Genomic DNA, 19,282 nt, shown 5'->3' on the forward strand with positions numbered 1-19,282 from the left:
GAGGAACCAGAGATCAAATTGCCAACATCCGCTGGATCATGGAAAAAGCAAGAGAGTTCCAGAAAAACATCTATTTCTGCTTTATTGACTATGCCAAAGCCTTTGACTGTGTGGATCACAATAAACTGTGGAAAATTCTTCAAGAGATGGGAATACCAGACCACCTGACCTGCCTCTTGAGAAACCTATATGCAGGTCAGGAAGCAACAGTTAGAACTGGACATGGAACAACAGATTGGTTCCAAATAGGAAAAGGAGTACGTCAAGGCTGTATATTGTCACCCTGCTTATTGAACTTCTATGCAGAGTACATCATGAGAAATGCTGGGCTGGAGGAAGCACAAGCTGGAATCAAGATTGCCAGGAGAAATATCAATAACCTCAGATATGCAGATGACACCACCCTTATGGCAGAAAGTGAAGAGGAACTAAAAAGCCTCTTGATGAAAATGAAAGAGGAGAGTGAAAAAGTTGGCTTAAAGCTCAACATTCAGAAAACGAAGATCATGGCATCCGATTCCATCACTTCATGGGAAATAGATGGGGAAACAGTGTCAGACTTTATTTTTCTGGGCTCCAAAATCCCTGCAGATGGTGACTGCAGCCATGAAATTAAAAGACGCTTACTCCTTGGAAGAAAGGTTATGACCAACCTAGATAGCATATTCAAAAGCAGAGAGACATTACTTTGCCAACACAGGTCCATGTAGTCAAGGCTATGGTTTTTCCAGTGGTCATGTATGGATGTGAGAGCTGGACTGTGAAGAAAGCTGAGAGCCAAAGAATTGACAATTTTGAACTGTGGTGTTGGAGAAGACTCTTGAGAGTCCCTTGGACTGCAAAGAGATCCAACCAGTCCATTCTGAAGGAGATCAGCCCTGGGATTTCTTTGGAAGGAATGATGCTCAAGCTGAAACTCCAGTACTTTGGCCACCTCATGGGAAGAGGTGACTCATTGGACAAGACCCTGATGCTGGGAGGGATTGGGGGCAGCAGGAGAAGGGGACAACAGAGGATGAGATGGCTGGATGGCATCACTGACTTGATGGACGTGATTTTGAGTGAACTCTGGGAGTTGGTGATGGACAGGGAGGCCTGGCGTGCTGCGATTCATGGGGTCACAAAGAGTCGGACACGACTGAGCTACTGAACTGAACAGAGAATTTAATGAGGGGAGTAGGGTGGGTCAACAGTATAAACTACTCTTCAGTAGTGCAGTGACAACAGTTTAATGGATCTAACTTCCTACTTTCCTCTGCTATTTGTCTTCCTCTCTGTGGAAAATAGAGTGGTTTATTGGATTGGTAAATAGGCAAGCAAAACCTGAATTCACTCTTTTTCCTCTTTGGGAACAAGCATGTTCAATGAAGGGATACAGTCTTCTCTTTCCTCCCTATTGTCATCCTGCACACTCACCCAAAGTAGCTAAGAGAGGGAAGCAGAAGTTGAAGGGCAAGAATGAGCAAAGTTAGTTGATTAAATAAGGTCCTTGGACAATGAGATTAAGATAAAGGAACAGCCTAAGGCAGGAAAGAGTCTTCTTTCCTTGGCTTTGTGATGGGAGAGATGGTGGGTAAGGCATGTATGGAATTTGAAAAGTCAGTGTGTTCCTGCCAGATGTTCTCCAGTTCTTCTGAAAAGTCTCAGTCCCCCAAGAATGAGGCAGAACAGATTGAATAGGTTTCACAGGAGTGGTAAACATTTGAAGCAAGTGGAGAAGATGAGAAAACTTGAAAACAGAAAGAGCTGCAATTCAGCGCTGAAACTTAAGTCTTTAATAATCTATACACACAAAAATGTTCGCACTATCCATTGTTCTCAATTTAACAGTTGAAAATGCTGGAGAGGGTGTGTAGAAAGAGACCTTCTACACTGTCAGTAGGAGTGTAAATTGGTACAATCACTATGGAAAACAGTGTGGAGATTCCTCAAAAATCTAAAATAGGATTACCATGGGATTTAGCAATCCCACTTCTGGGCAGATACCCAGATGAAACTAATTCAAAAAGATACATACACCCCTATGTTCATAGCGGCATTACTCACAATAGCCAAGACATGGAAACAACCTAAATGTCCATCAACAGATGAGTGGATAAAGGAGATATGGCATACATATAAAATACACACACACACACACACACACACACACACACACACACACAATGGAATACTACTCAGCCATCAAAAATGAAATATCATTTCCAGCAACATGGATGGACCTAGAGATTATCATACTAAGTGAAGTAAGTGAGACAGAGAAAGACAAATACCATATGATATCACTTATATGTGGAACCTAAAATATGGCACAAATGAATGTATCTATAAAAAAGAAACAGGTTCACAGACATGGAGAACAGACTTGTATTTGTCAGAGAGGAAGCAGGGAGGGAGAGGGTCACGCTGGGAGTTTGAGGTTGTAAATGCAAACTGTTACATTCAGAATGGAGAAACAACAGGGGCCTAATGTACAGCACATGGCTCTGATAAACCTCAGTCATGAGTGTCTGAGTGGAAAAGAATATAAAAAATATATATATGTGTATGAGTTACTTTGCTATACAGCAGATATCAGCACAACACTGTAAATCAAACAACAGTGTAAATGAACTATACTTCAATAAAAAAGAAATAATAGTCATTCTATTATGAAATTGGAATGAAAAATCCAATTTATAACAACTTACCATTTTTTACAATAATTTTTTGCTCATCAAGATGAATTGCCATATATGAATAAATAGTAAGCATGCAGTTTTCTGCTGTTGCACTAACTGGAAGTGAAAACCTAAAAGTGAAAATATTGCATTTCAGTAAGTTAAAATCTTCAGATGCAGTAAACACAATGAAAAAAAAAACTTAACTATCCTGGATGTCTATAATAATTAAGACACGAATTAGTCATCATTTTTCTTTCCTCTATCAACACTCTGGTTTTCTTAACTACCTATTGTATCTAGCTTAATGGTGTAAGAATATTTACTTTTAAAGCTTTTAGCAGAGATGGCAAATTTCACTGTCAAGTGTGCACTAAAACACAGCTTGTAATTACACAGGTTCACAGACAGATTCAGGAAATTTTAGAGTTGCAGGAGCCTCAGAGTTAATCCACTCACCTTCTTTCATAGAATCTGTGACAAATGGTATCTAGCTTCAGAGGACCAGCATGACATTCATGACTCAGAAACAACTCATTTCATATCTAGAGAACTGTAACCTCACAAATTGTATTTCAGGGCAACACAAAATCATATCTACAACCTACAATCTCCATTACATTCCTTCAAATTTTAAATACAGTTCACTATATCTTCTCTAAGCCCTCTTTTCCATATTAAAAACATTTAGAATGTTCAAGGGTTCTTTCAACTCCAAGGCCTTTAAATATTTCACATACCACTCTTTAGACACTCTTGTTTTGTGTTTATCCTTTAAATGTGTCTGAGAATTGAAAGTAATATTGTAAAAGCTGTTCAACCAGTACAAAGTAATATTACCTTCCACAATCTGCATACTCTATTTTATGAAAGCATTGTGAAATTATCATTTTCACCAGTCACAAAACACTCTTAGATGATACTGGGCCTAGCTTAGGTGACAACTCTATCCTTGTGCAACTGATTTTTTAATATAAATACTATATTTTATATCTATATCATTGTAATATCACCTTATTGGTTTCAGTTCTGCATTATAGCATACAAAGATAATTTTATTCTTGAATTGGCTATCAAACTAGCTCTTCTATCTAGCTTATTATGGTCACTGGCCAAGGTGAAATGATAAAATATCATTTTATAATCTAAGTTAAATATAGAATGCAAGTAAAATATAGAATAGGATGAGACTAATAAAAATCTGTAGCTGAAATATAATGAGTTGTCAAGGGACATTAAAATAAACATGTTATATGTAATTGAATTGATTTTCGCCTCAGCTCTGCATATGCATTGTTTTTACCTTTACTAATTAGTGTGTATTAAAATATTATGCAAAATATACAGATTCAACATTGTCTTATTTAACCAACCCTAGTCATTCCCTTGCCTCATCCTAAACACATGCATTAGATTGTCCTCTTCAGGATTAGGTTGTATTTTTATATGTAACTTTTTCCACATGATTTCCCTCTTAAAATGAAACTTTAAATTCCTTGATAGCATGAAACATTACTTCTACATACTATGCATTTATGCGAAGTATAGCGACCAATCAAAACTCCATTAACTGACCAACTATGTTTAAGGATATTTTTCAGATTAAATAATATAGTTTATCAACAGACACCATCATCATTGCTATCTTAGAACCAAAAATGTTAATTTTGCTTTAACAGTGATTATAAAAGGAGAAAAAAAAAAAGGAAAGAAAAAAAGACAACTCTAGCAAATCCTGTGGGTGCTCTGTCCTTAAGTTCTTACCCCCCAGGAAGTAGTTCTTTGTGCTGGACTCCCATCCTCTGGGTGGGCATGGTGGGGTAACGGTTACCTTCTTCAGACAATTACAACTGGGCTACTGGAGCTACTGAAAGTTCTTAGGAGCTTATGGTCCTCAGAGTAATCCTGCAGCCCAAGCCTGTATGGTGTGGGAGTTTGATAGTCCGACAATCTTGCTTCAAATAGCACAAAAACTGTACAATGGTAACCTCATCTGCAAAGAACTCCAGGGATCAAAGTGAGGTTGGGACTTAATTTTCATATTTATTTGGGATGACTGATTCCTGGTGCTGCTTCCCTTACCTCCTTACTTTTTTTTTTTTTTTTCTGGGACTTCTTCCCTAATAAATAACGTATCCATGAGGTCTCATCTAAAGGTTAGCTTGTGGACAACACTACCCATGACAATTAACCAAATGAACAAACAAAAGAAGCACTATCACTTGAAATATTTATGAAATGGTACAAAACTAAGGAAAATATATTTTGAAATAAAATTTCACTATGAGAATGAAATGGGAATAAATATCAATTGTTTTTCCCTTATAAAACTAGTTTTTCAGAGATAATAAGATATGACTTCAGATGCTCCTTAAAGAATAACCAACATATGCAAAATTCATTTGACCACATTCTTCTTGGAGCATGCAATACAGAAACTGGACAAGTTATACAGTATGGGAATATGAACAATTTTTGCTGCTGCTGCTGCTAAGTTGCTTCAGTCGTGTCCGACTCTGTGTGACCCCATAGACGGAAGCCCACCAGGCTCCCCTGTCCCTGGGAATCTCTAGGCAAGAACACTGGAGTGGGCCGCCATTTCCTTCTCCAGTGCATGAAAGGGAAAAGTGAAAGTGAAGTCGCTCAGTCGCGTCCGACTCTTAGCGACCCCATGGACTGCAGCCCACCAGGCTCCGCCATCCATGGGATTTTCCAGGCAAGAGTACTGGAGTGGGGGTGCCATTGCCTTGTCCAAGAACACTTTATACATTGATATTATTAAAAATTCATTTAAACAGAAAAATGACTTTCAGTTGGTAATACTAACACATTATATTAAAAATATTTCTGAGAAAATTGGGTACTTCATGGCATTTTATCAAAGAATAATGGTGTTATTTATGGATTCTCTATGCCAATCCACACAGACAGGAACTATGTGTGGTAAAGGATTTACTCTAAAAATACTCAATATTACAGTAACAGTGAAATGCAAAGGCACTCTGACATTATGGATTTCAATTCTATTCTAGGATTTAAGTAGAAAATTTCAGGCATGAGTGAAATAGGACAGTTCCACTGGACCGAAATTGGGATGGACATCGGTGGTAACAACAGAGTTGACACGATGCAGATGTTGATGGACATTGTGGAAATGTGGCAGCTACTGTGCTGAGCATCTAACATGCATTATTTAATTTACCTAAATCCTCCCAACAGTCCTAGAGGATATGTATTATTAATTTTCTCAGCCTTTGGTTAAAATAGCAAAGTCCAGAAAAAGTCAATAATTGTTCAGAGAGGGTCCAAGGTCAAATTCAATCTGCCTGAAACAAAGCTCTGAAATTAGCCACTGCGTAGGAATGGTTAGCTTCCAGATCTGTCTTGCACAGATGCTCAAAGCTGGGAAGTCTGCATAAAATCACATAGGTGATGATGAACATAAACATAAATGTTTTCCAATAGTTTTTATCAATTATGTCATTAAAAACCACACACTAAAATACTTCTAGCTATTCTAATAATGTTAAATTACATAAGTCCTTATTAAAAACTGGTTTAAATAAGAGCCTTTTTTAAAAGCTATAAATATTTTCCTGGGTTCTCAGTAAGAAATATTTGAATTCAGATGCGCTTCTAAGTAAACCATAACCAGCATTTACACAACTGATGTAAACAAATTCTCCTGTTGGACACATGCAAATTCTAGAGGTAGAAATTCTGTAGCTGTATACAGAAACAAAAGGTACTTCTGTACCCTAAGGCACAATGCAAAATATGTTAAGAAAAACTTGAGTCACTCTTTTAAACAGAATTTTTATGGACAAACTACTGATATTTTACTGTGATAAATCAAACAGTAAATACCATAATGTATGGAAAGTCATGTGCGGAGTGCACATTTTTTTTCTCTGTTATTTCAGGTTCATCTGATAATTCTCATTAATGATTTATTTCCTCTGTTTCCAATTATGTACTTTAAATTCTTCTAAACTTACAGAAGAACTTACACGTGTATATACCCTGTACCTAGTTCATCAATTACCGTTTTGCTACATTTATCTCTCTCTTTCGTTTTTATTTGCAATTAATTTTCTTAAAAAGTATGTGTATACAAATTTACCTTTAAATATTGGCATATAACCCCTAAGAGCAAGAGCATTCTTTCATATAATCACAATTCTGTCATTATTACCATTACATTTCACATTAGTACAAGAATATTATCTACTTTATAGTCCTTATTCAAGAGTCCCAATAATGCCAGGGTCCAAATTGGGATCAGTCATTGAAATTTGTCTCTTTTATTCCAGGACAATCCCTGAGCCTTGTTTGATCCTTCCTTCATGGCACTGACATTTTAAAGAGTCAAGCTGTCTGAATTGCTCTGACTTTCCTCTCCTGAGTGGAAAAGATTTAAACATTTGTAGCAAGAAATCCTTATGTGTTGTGGCATGCTTCAGTTTAATTGCATCAGGAAGCACAGAAGGTTAGTGTTCCTCATTATTTGTGATGCTGAATATGGTCATTTAATATGGTGTTGCCCATCAGATGTAGTCATCTTTTATAGCAGTATTTCTAAAAATATAATTTATATATAATTATATATAAATATAATTTACATATAATAAAATCCATAGTTTTAAGATGTGTAATGCAGTAGTTTTTAATATATTTAGAGAGTTGTATAATATCACCACTACCTAATTTTAAAATATTTTCATCATCCATGAATAAAACCCATATTCATTAGCATTCATTCCCCATTTGCCCCTTCTCTTAGATCCTAGAAGTCACTAATCTACTTTCTGTCTCCATGGATTTGCTCATCCTGAATATTAAATAATTAATTAGAATAATTACTTGTAATTAAAAGTAGTAATTGGTGGATGAGATGTTGAGACCATGTGGACATCTCATCCTCATCAACCTTTCATCCAAAGTATATATACTCTGTCTGGGTTGTGTAAAGCCTTCTGGACAGGCTCCTCCAAGGAGATAGGTCAGTGGCTCGAAAGGTTGACAACCACTGAGCCAAGTCTCAAAACTGCACCGTGCATGAGAGTTTGTGAAGAATTAGTCTTGATTTTTTCAATGTTCAGTAGAATTCTGCAATGAAACCATTTGGGACTGGACTTTTCTTTGTGGGAAGATTTTTAAAAAACTATTCAACTTTTGATAAGAATTATAAAATGTTCTGATTTTCTATTTCTTCTACAGTATGGATAGACTTTGTTTTTCTGGGAAATTGTCAGTTTCATCTAAATCATCTAATTTGTTAGAATATAGATTAAGTATTCCTTTCTTTCTACTTTATTTGAATTTAAGTTGCTCCTCTTTTTCTAGGTTCTTCGAGTCGTGCAAGGTGGAAGGTTAGACTATTATATGAAATCTTTCATAGTATTTAATATAGGTATTTAAAACTATAAATTTCCAAGTATTGCTTTAGCTGTATCCCATAAATTTTGATGTATGTTTTTATTTTCTCTTATCTCAGAATATTTCTTAACTTTCCTTTTGATTTCTTCTTTGACTCTAGTTTATTTAGGAGTATGTAGCTTAATTCCCTCACATTTGTGAAATTCCCACATCTCCTTCTGTTGTGTTTTTAATTTTATTTCATTGTGATGGAGTTCATATTTTGTATGATTTCAATCATGTTTAAAAATATTGAGACCATGGACTTCCCTGGTTGTCTAGTGGTTAAGAATTTGCCTACCAGTGCAGAGGACATGGGTTCGATCTCTGGTCCAGGAAGATCACACACGTTGCAGGACAATTAAGCCAGTGTACCATAACCACTGAGCCCACATTCTAGAAACCTCGAGCTGCAACTACTGACCCCTGAGCCGGAATTACTGAAGGCCAAACATCTTAGAGCCTATGCTCTGCAACAAAAGGAGCCACCACGAGAAGAAGCCCTGCGCACCACAACTAGAGAGCAGCCCCCGCTTGCTGCAACCAGAGAAAGCCCATGCAAAAGCAACAAAGACCCAGTGCAGGCAAACGAAATAAAACAAAATAAAATTAAAAAAAAATCTTGAGACTTGTTTTATAGTCTAGCATTTAATCTGTCCTAGAGAATGTTACATATGCACTTGAAATAAAGTGTGTTTTCTGTTGCTGTTAAGTGGTAATGCTCTAAAGATGTCTATTAAGACCACTTGTTGATGGTGCTTTTCAAGTCCTTAATATCCTCATAGATTTTTTGTCTAGATGTTTTCTCCATTATTGACATTGGGGTCTTGAAATTTCTAAATTATTTATTTCTCCTTTAAAATCTATTTGTTTTGTAGACTTCAAGGATCACTTGTTAGGTATTTATATGTTTATAATTTTTATATGGTCCTGATGGATTGAGAATTTATAATTACCATTATAAAATACTCATCTTTTTCTTTAGCAATTGTTTTCGGTCTATTTTTTAAAATATTAGTATAACCATTCCAATTCTCTAGTAGTTGTGAATTGCAGGGTATCACTTTTTCCATCCTTTTAATTTCAACCTTATCATATCTTTGAATCTATATAGTTGCAGGTTTTTTTTTTCTAAATTAAGCCTGACAATTTCTGTCTTTTGATTAGATTGCTTAATACATTCACATGTAGAGTTATTATCAATATTTTGAGGTTTATATCTCCTATTTTATTTTCTGTATGATTTATACATGTTTTCTTTTGTGTCTTCTTTATTGCCTTATTCTACATTAAGTGGATTCTTTCTAGTATACCATGTTAATTCCTCAAAGATATTTAACTGCATTTTAAGTTATTTTCTTATTGATTGCTTTCAGGATTATAATATGCATCTTAACTTAGCATCTACTCCAGATTTAAACTAATTCAATTCCACTATATTATGAAATGTTGCTGCAATATAGCTCCATTCCTTTTTTTTATTGTCACATAGAATTACATCTTTATCTGTTAAAAACCCAACAATCTAGTGCTATAATTGTTGTTTTACATAATCTTATGTCTTCTAAAGATGTTGAGAAGAAAGGAAAATTGATTTATATAGTTTTTTATATTAGATTTCATTAACATTAGATTTCTTATTCTCATCTTTTCTTCTTGTGGACTCAATTTACTATACAGTGTCATATCCTTTTTCCAATATAGCTTTATTTCTACTGCCCTGCTTTGTAATGCTACTTACAAAGTATCTCTATATTGTTATTAGTTCAACTATACCACATTATATTGTTTTGTACAAGTGTTTTTAAGACTCAATTAAGAGAATAAATATATTGCAGTGTAGTCATAAAGTTCCAGAGTTGTGATTTATATATTTTTTTGGAATATCAACTGACTCAAGTTTCAGGATCATAAAGGAATTCTCATTTACTTTCATTTCAATTTTCCTATGATGCTGTTTTGGACTTATCTTTATTTTCTGTTACTACAAAAAGGATGCCTCCGGATACTATAAGTTTAAGAACAAGACATTCCTATAGTGTCACTGGATTCATTTGATTTTTACTACATCTATAAGTATCATAAAAATGTCTCTAAACATTACACTGACTGAAATGAAACTGCCACTATTCATAATTTTTCATCTATGATACTGGCATCTTTATAAAATCAGCCTAATACATCAGTCTCCTTTAATCTAATCTATATATACAGTGCATGTGTCCATGTATACACACAGGCATACACACATACCACATACTATATACCTTTCCTTATACTCAAACAGCCATTATTGTCTTAGTCCCATTTGATTATTTTCTACACTACTGGATTCTAAGAAGGAAGTCACTGCAAGATAAAACACGTAAAACCAACAACAACAACAAAAGTAAGACGCAGATTACATTTTTACAAATTACAATTTTTATATTGAATTGCATGGTGACCACGTAAATTCATTAAATAAGGTGTGGGAAGTATGATCATTCATCTATCCGGTTGTTAGCTGGTGGATAATTAAAACTCTAATTACACATCTGTAAATCTGTCCCAATCAATAGCGAAGATAAGAGACTCTTATGCTTGTCATCCCAAATCATTCTAGAAATGAAACACTGAAGTTCCATGTTAAATCTCTGTGATAAATTTCCTAGTAATTATAGTACTTTATCACTTTCCAACAGCATATGAAGTACTGTGATGGTCTGTCAACCATATGTCAAACACCATGAGAAATATTATGATATAATTTATATACTTCTCGTCTTAACTAAGGATCTGCTCCTATACACACACTATTTATAGGCAGATCTTACACTCTAAAAACAGCCCTACTGAACATATTTTTAACTCACAAAGAGATGAGCAGAGCAAGAAGGGACAGGGTGTGGGTTTTGGAAGCACATATATTCAGTCTTGGTTGTCTGTCCAAATCTTTGTCTACAAGGCAGCTGCTGCTACTGCTGCTAAGTCGCTTCAGTCATGTCCGACTCTGTGTGACCCCATAGACGGCAGCCCACCAGGCTCCCCTGTCCCTGGGATTCTCCAGGCAAGAACACTGGAGTGGGTTGCCATTTCCTTCTCCAATGCATGAAAGTGAAAAGTGAAAGTGAAGTCGCTCGGTCGTGGCCGAGACTCCTAGCGACTCCATGGACTGCAGCCTACCAGGCTTCTCCATCCATGGGATTTTTCAGGCAAGAGTACTGGAGTGGGGTGCCATTGCCTTCTCTGTAGGTTTGACCTAAATGTGCATAAATCCACAGAGCTATGTTTCACATATAAGTGTATTCCATTGATTTGTATCACATTAGAATGAGATAAGGGCAGAGAATTCTTCTTTAGACACATAAGAGCTCTATAAATATTCATCAAGTCTAGAAATATATGTCCATTCAGCAAAATTTTAAATATATATCAATTCTTTTTTACAAGAGTCATCTCATTTTTAGTCTGTCCAATAATCTGAAAATAATCTCATAATTGATATAAACCATTTTGGAAATCTTAAATCTCTCTTTAGGGCCTAGTTTTACAATTCAAGATCATTAACTTTGGTTAATATATATATTATGTTTAATTTTTAATCCAGGGTTCTTATGGGAAAATACTATAGTTGTTAATACAATTTAAAATGGGGTTTCCAGGAAAGAATTATGGCAAAAAGCAAAATTTGCCATCACTGAAATGTTTGAAAAAATTAAACACATATATTTACATATGGACATATTTCAGTTACACATATATACTATTAATGTATAAACCATGTCTACATTCACAATAGTATGTAAATTTATTACATTCTAAGAATACACAGGAAAAATTTTAAACTTTAACCAGAAGGAAATACAGAGTACTTTAACCCAGTAATGTAATCCCTCAAAAACAGAACTGCTAAAAAGGTGGCTGCTCTATAATGTGATTATTGCAATAATACCTAATAAAACTGAGTTGAGATTATTTCTAAGTTGGGTCAACCATTAGATATTTTGCTACTTACATGCTTATATAATTAACGGTTAATTCCAAAACACTTAGAGCTGAAGCTCTGGCTATTAGATATGTTATGTAGGTCAACATTTGCAACCTGATGGAACCAAACACCCTCCATGATGACATGAACTCATATAAAACTATAAGCTCATTTTCATTAAGAAATTTCTAAACTACTATAGTGCACTTTGTTTAGAAGAGAGCCATGACCTGGCTAAAAAATAGAGTAGGTAATTTTTCAGGATATTTTCACTGTAGCTCTTAGAAGATTTTGGGATATATAAGAACATATATATATATAGATATATATGTACACACACATATATACACACACATATGCACATATTGTATACACACATATACAGTTTTTTAAATGAACCTAACAGAAAAGATATAGTGCAAAGATACCACTGATCAGGGATCAGTACAAAGAAATACAGGAAAACAATAGAACGGGAAAGACTAGAGATCTCTTCAAGAATATTAGAGATACCAAGGGAACATTTCATGCAAAGATGGGCTCAATAAAGGACAGAAATGGTATGGACTTAACGGAAGCAGAAGATATTAAGAAGAGGTGGCAAGAATACACAGAAGAACTGTACAAAAAAGATCTTCATGACCCAGATAATCATGATGGTGTGATCACTCAGTTAGAGCCAGACATCCTGGAATGTGAAGTCAAGTGGGCTCTAGGAAGAATCACTAAGAAAAAAGCTAGTGGAGCTGATGGAATTCCAGTTGAGCTATATCAAATGCTAAAAGATGATGCTCTGAAAGTGCTGCACTCAATATACCAGCAAATTTGGAAAACCCAGCAGTGGTCACAGGACTGGAAAACATCAGTTTTCATTCCAATCCCAAAGAAAGGCAATGCTCAAAGTACTGCACAATTGCACTCATCTCACACACTTGTAAAGTAATGCTCAAAATTCTCCAAGCCAGACTTCAGCAATACGTGAACCGTGAACTTCCAGATGTTCAAGCTGGTTTTGGAAAAGGCAGAGGAACCAGAGATCAAATTGCCAACATCTGATGGATCATCAAAAAAGAAAGAGAGTTCCAGAAAAACATCTATTTCTGCTTTATTGACTATGCCAAAGCCTTTAACTGTGTGGATCACAATAAACTGTGGAAAATTCTTCAAGAGATGGGAATACCAGACCACCTGACCTGCCTCTTGAGAAATCTGTATGCAGGTTAGGAAGCAACGGTTAGAACTGGACATGGAACAACAGACTGGTTCCAAATAGGAAAAGGAGTACGTTAAGGCTGTATATTGTCACCCTGCTTATTTAACTTAAATGCAGAGTACATCGTGAGAAACGCTGGGCTGGAAGAAGCACAAGCTGGAATCAAGATTGCTGGGATAAATATCAATAACCTCAGATATGCAGATGATACCACCCTTATGGCAGAAAGTGAAGAAGAACTAAAGAGCCTCTTGATGAAAGTGAAAGAGGAGAGTAAAAAAGTTGGCTTAAAGCTCAACATTCAGAAAACTAAGATCATGGCATCTAGTCCCATCACTTCATGGCAAATGGATGGGGAAACGGTGGAAACAGTGACAGACTTTATTTTGGGGGGCTCCAAAATCACTGCAGATGGTGACTGCAGCCATGAAATTAAAAGACGCTTACTCCTTGGAAGAAAAGTTATGACCAACCTAGACAGCATATTAAAAAGCAGAGACATTAGTTTTCCAACAAAGGTCCATCTAGTCAAAGCTTTGGTTTTTCCAGTAGTCGTGTATGCATGTGAAAGTTGGACCATAAAGAAAGCTGAGTGCAGAAGAATTGATTCTTTTGAACTGTTGTTGGAGAAGATTCTTGAGAGTCCCTTGGAGTGCAAGGAGATCCAACCTGTCCATCCTAAAGGAGACCAGTCCTGAGTGTTCATTGGAGGAATGACACTGAAGCTGAACTTGACTACTTGGCCACCTGATGTGAAGAACTGACTCATTGGAAAAGAGCCTGATGCTGGGAAAGATTCAAGGCAGGAGGAGAAGGGGACAACAGAGGATGAGATGGTTGGATGGTATCATTAACTCAATGGACGTGGGTTTGGGTGAACTCCGGGAGCTGGTGATGGACAGGGAGGCCTGGCGTGCTGCGGTCCAATCAGTTGCAAAGAGTCGGACACACCTGAGCAACTGAACTGAACTGAACAGAAAAGAATGGATATTTGTGATTTGAAACATCTGGAATTAATTTATTCTAAGGAAGGGATTTTTAGAAACAAATAGTAACACAGACTAAGATCAGAGTTGGTCAGAACTGAAGACCATCTCTGTCATGATGGAACTTTCTCTAATAGAATTCCTTGTGAAAAATCCTTTTACCAACCATCTGGTCAAAGGTTTGAATTCCCACCACGAGATATGTGTTTTTCATTGGTTAGGTAAACATAAGGCAGAAGAATATTTTTGATTATAAATTAGTAGCTTGGAAGTTAAATATTAACACCTAGGCAAGGGAACACTCATTAATGATCAACTAGGGTATGATGAAAGATCACAAGGGCTTGGGAAACCAGGAGATAGCTTGATATTGCTTTCAAAGGGAACGTGGTTACAGATGTCAGTATTAGCTAAGGACTCCTGGCATTAGAGAAATGATCCAGAGGGAAGGGAAAAAGTAAACTAATCAGGAACTACAATCCACTAAGTATAGCATAAAACACTCTTCTCTCATTAATATTCTAAAGTTGTATGATCTCTTTCAGAATACTCCCATTGAATGCAATTCCAGTAACAGGAAAATAGAAAACATATATTAATTGCACTGCTTTATTCCTTTCCAAAAATGTAAATAAAATTCATCCAAAGATTATCTCCTCAATTTCATTAACAGACTTGGAACACTAAAACTACTAAGAGATGTCCATAATCTATGAAAATGGTTCCCAACTTTTATGCTGCAAATGCTCACATTTGTTTTAAAAAAAATGAACTAAGGGATTTCTGTATGTGCTCTAATAGTAAATCAAAATAAATAAATAAATTTTACTTCAAAATGTTACTGAATGTAGAGTAACTTTTGGCACTATGCTTTCTCAAAAATGGAGTAAAACGTAAGTACTCTCATGTAGAGGGTTCAGTAAATGGTTTAAATGTGTTTCATAGTCACCTAACACTTATCTCTTTTATCTAACTAAAGCCCCTTAAAGGCAAAGACCACCACACAGCACATAAATACTCGGAGTTGTGCCTGCATACATGGGCAGATGGATGGATGGAGTGACTGACATCTGTATTCAAGATCTAGCTGAGCTAAAAGACCCCACGAGCATAATATCCAATCTCAAATTATCATAGGTTGGGGTTACTGGAAGAAGACAGTTTGGGGTTTAAGAGGTTTATTAGGATCAGCATCTGTATAAGAAAGGGGAAGGAAGCAGGCTGGAGACAAGAATAAGTTCCAGGGCTGCAGGGTGTGGAGAACAGGATGCTGTAGAACAGCTATGCAGGCCTGATGAGGCGTTGGCCAACTGGGCAGGGAGTTCTAGACTGCCCTTCACAGCTTCTAGTTTTAGGCTGAAATGCCTGGCCCTCTAAACCTGTCTTGATCAATCAGTAAGTAGATGCCAACTGGTGGGGTGCAACCCAGGCCAAGTAGTACCAAGAAGTTAAGACAGATTCTGTAGAAGCTGACAAATGGAGGCTGTCAGCTAATCTCACTTCACTCCTTAAAGGGGCACTAGGAGGTGTAGTTCCATGTTTTCCCGTTTGTTTTTTTTCCTTTCTTTTTTTTGGCCATGCAGCTTGCAGGATCTTAGTTCCTAAACTAGGCATTGAACCCATGCCCCTGGCATTGGAAGCTCAGTTTTCTAACCACTGGACCACCAGGGAATTTCCAATGCAGTTTGATCTTGATTTCTAAATCAGAAAACTCCAACAGGTGAGACAATCACCTGGTATAGCAAGCTGTACAAATTGCTAACCTAAAACTCTTGGTGTATTTTATGACAGAACAGATACACGTAGGCCAACACATAATTTAAGCAGCCCTGTTTAAGTAAGGAAAGACTGAGTGATCAGTCAAGGACTTCATTTCCCCTAAATCTATAAAGCCCTCTGGAGAGCACAGAACTTTTGAGGTTTTCATTGGAATTCTATTGACTATAAATGGGAAATGCACTTCTCATTCAATTTTCCTCATGCCTAGCATTTATTTGTTAGTATGAACTCTCTGTATATATCACATGTCACAAATCTTCAGCAATAGCTACTATTCAAATATCTAATAAGCAAGGGGATACAGTATGGTATTTAAAGTTATGGTTTTCCCTGGCAGCTCAGATGGTGAAGAGTCTGCCTGCAATGCCAGAGACCCAAGTTTGAACCCTGGGTCAGAAAGATCCCCTGGAGAAGGGAATGGCAAGCCACTCTGGTATTCTTGCCTGGAGAATTCCATGGACAGAGGAGCCTGGCAGGTTACATACAGTCCATGCGGTCACAGAGTCAGACACAGCTGAGCAACTAACATTTGCCTTGGCATGACCTGGAAGGATACAGATACAAGAGATTTCTGAGGCATCAGTGGTATTGTGTTTTCTGACCAGAGTGGTAAATACAAGAAGGTTTACTTTACAATGATTTTTTAAAATATTAGTTTTACATACTTTGATCTGTATTATTTCACTAAGGAAAAAAAAAAAAAAACTTCAAAACAGGACAATTAATTGAAAAAGCAACTTTTAAACCAAATGCCTTCAAATTGATACTGCTGGGGTAGTTGAAAGTTATCACCATGTAATTATCACCTCCACTGAGTACACATTTTGAAGAGACTGGAAATTTCCTTGCAAATGTAGAATCAATGCTGGCAGTTAAGAATTGGGAATTTAGCACAAATATCTCCCCATGCTACCCCCAAGCTATGATTATAAAGGGCAAAGACAGTAAGAAGCAACCTTTAGCTGTCAAGAGACAAAACCCCCAACTGCCATACCATGAAGTATCTGAACAAACTTCTTTTTATTAGTAACAGATCAGTATACAATTATTGGTATCCTTCTTTGAAACAATCTGAAGTGTTGAATGGACAAACCTAGAAGTTAGGGTATGTTTAAAAACAAATCCAAGGATTTAATACCAACAAAAAGGATGGACATATCTGGGCAGCAAAAGGAAAATTCAGGAAAGTTGGGACCCACATGCATTCTTGCCACCCTCTTCCACACAGACCCTACTAAAACAACTACCCAGACTGCAGGGCACGAGAGTCAGAGCCCTGTGGGTCTTGTGAAACTTCTGGTAAAGAAGGCCAAATATGCAATTGCCTGAATGGGCCTGACTGTATGAAATGCAATTAGAACACCAAGAAGGGTTTATAAAGCATAAAAAGTTAAAATTTAATAAAATTGTCAAAGTACTGAAAAGGAGAAAGTGTCATTATGACTTGGAGTAGAGCCTGCTATCACCCAGAGGCCATCCTCTTCATCCAAGAAATGGAGACCCCTTCCCAAGTATCAGCAGGACGCACTGCCACACAGGAAGCTACACGTGCACGTACCCAAGCCCACGGGACTAAGTTTGTGTCAGTGACAGATTAACAAAGGTAATGAGCTCTGGTTCATCTCCTTAAAAGCTTTTGTCTTATACTCTCTTCATTCTATTCCATTAGCCTTGAAATGACTACAGCAGGAAGCCACCTCAGAAACCAGGAGTCAAAAATGATAGAGTTGGCCCATAAGCCCCAGATTGCCTTCTGACTCCATTCTATTGTGTGACATATACAGGGGAAAACCCCACAATTAATATGTATAATATTATGTTATCTTAAAACTAATATATCTACATATGTATATTCGTGCATACACATATACATACATAGATAAGAATTACATATATTTGTATAGCCAAAGGTAATACATGAGAAGATATCAAAATTTTAACACATGATGTGACTGTGTAAAATTGAAAGGTGGAGAAGTTAAGCTATTAATGGTATTTTTAACTTTTTTATTGTGAATTGTTATAATGAGCAGGAATTTCATTTTGTTATTTAAATGCCTGATATTCTATGAATAAAGTAAATGTTGCAATCAAACATTATATTCCTGTTAAGGTAGTTCCATGATAAATCAATTCATATTTACAAATAGTTGAAGAACTGAGTAGTCAGACAGGGTATGAGGAAGAAAAGATGGAGAGGACTCTGTCAACTGCATCCAACTTCCAGAAGTCCTGAAAAGATCAACGACTGGGCAAGTGCTCACAGTCACTAAGGGAGAGACAAAGGGCAAACACTGGAGCTTCTTCCAAAATTAAAAATCTCTAAGCAGGGCAGAGGCTCTCCAACCGTCACTGACTCCAAAGCGAAGGGAGAGGGGAGGTGGAGAAGAAAAAGGAAAAAAAGAGCAAAAATCACATCATCTATGGTTAACTTTTACTCTGCAACCCAGTGTTAAAAGCAGTATAATTTTAATAATCTGAGATGACATGGTAAGTATTACCTTGGAAGTTTGGGGCTTTTGCAATTTCTATACAAATTTTAAATATGACCATTTGCCACAAGTGGATAACAAACAAATCATAATTAAGAATATTTTCCTGTTTATCAGTTCAGTTCACTCAGTCAGTCATGTCAGACTCTTTGCAACCCCATGAACCACAGAACGCCAGGCCTCTCTGTCCATCACCAACTCCCAGAGATTACCCAAACTCATGTCCATCAAGTTGGTAATGCCATCCAAACATCTCATCCTCTGTCGTCCCCTTCTCCTCCTGCCTTCAATCTTTCCCAGCCTGTTTATGGTTTATTATAATACCCTGGTTTATTTTAAAATAAATAATACCCTGGCTATTTATCAATCAATCAATTCAGTCGCCCATTCAAGTCCGACCCTTTGTGACCCCACGCACTGTGGCACGCCATGCCTCCCTGTCCATCACCAACTCCCGGAGTCCACCCAAACCCAGGTCCATTGAGTCGGTGATGCCATCCAACCATCTCATCCTTTGTCGTCCCCTTCTCCTCCTGCCCTCAATCTTTCCCAGCATCAGGGTCTTTTCCAATGAGTCAGCTCTTCACATCAGGTGGCCAAAGTATTGGAGTTTCAGCTTCAACATCAGTCCTTCCAATGAACACCCAGGACTGACCTCCTTTAGGATGGACTGGCTGGACCTCCTTGCAGTCCAAGGGACTCTCAAGAGTCTTCTCCAACACCACAGTTCAAAATCATCAATTCTTAGGTGTCAGCTTTCTTTA

General features: G+C 36.8%; 1 protein-coding gene across 4 annotated transcripts in view; it reads right to left on the reverse strand.

Annotated features, from left to right (window-relative positions):
- Window positions 1–19,282, reverse strand: part of CFAP47 (cilia and flagella associated protein 47) — a 562,308-nt gene that overhangs the window by 389,810 nt on the left and 153,216 nt on the right. For all 4 annotated transcript variants that reach the window (XM_070784977.1, XM_070784976.1, XM_070784975.1 and 1 more), the window contains one exon: window positions 2,691–2,791. In XM_070784977.1, coding sequence (XP_070641078.1) covers window positions 2,691–2,791 — 101 coding nt within the window. The remainder of the gene's footprint in view (window positions 1–2,690; window positions 2,792–19,282) is intronic.

The sequence above is a fragment of the Bos indicus genome, chromosome X, assembly GCF_029378745.1.
Source record: "Bos indicus isolate NIAB-ARS_2022 breed Sahiwal x Tharparkar chromosome X, NIAB-ARS_B.indTharparkar_mat_pri_1.0, whole genome shotgun sequence".
NCBI lineage: Eukaryota > Metazoa > Chordata > Mammalia > Artiodactyla > Bovidae > Bos > Bos indicus.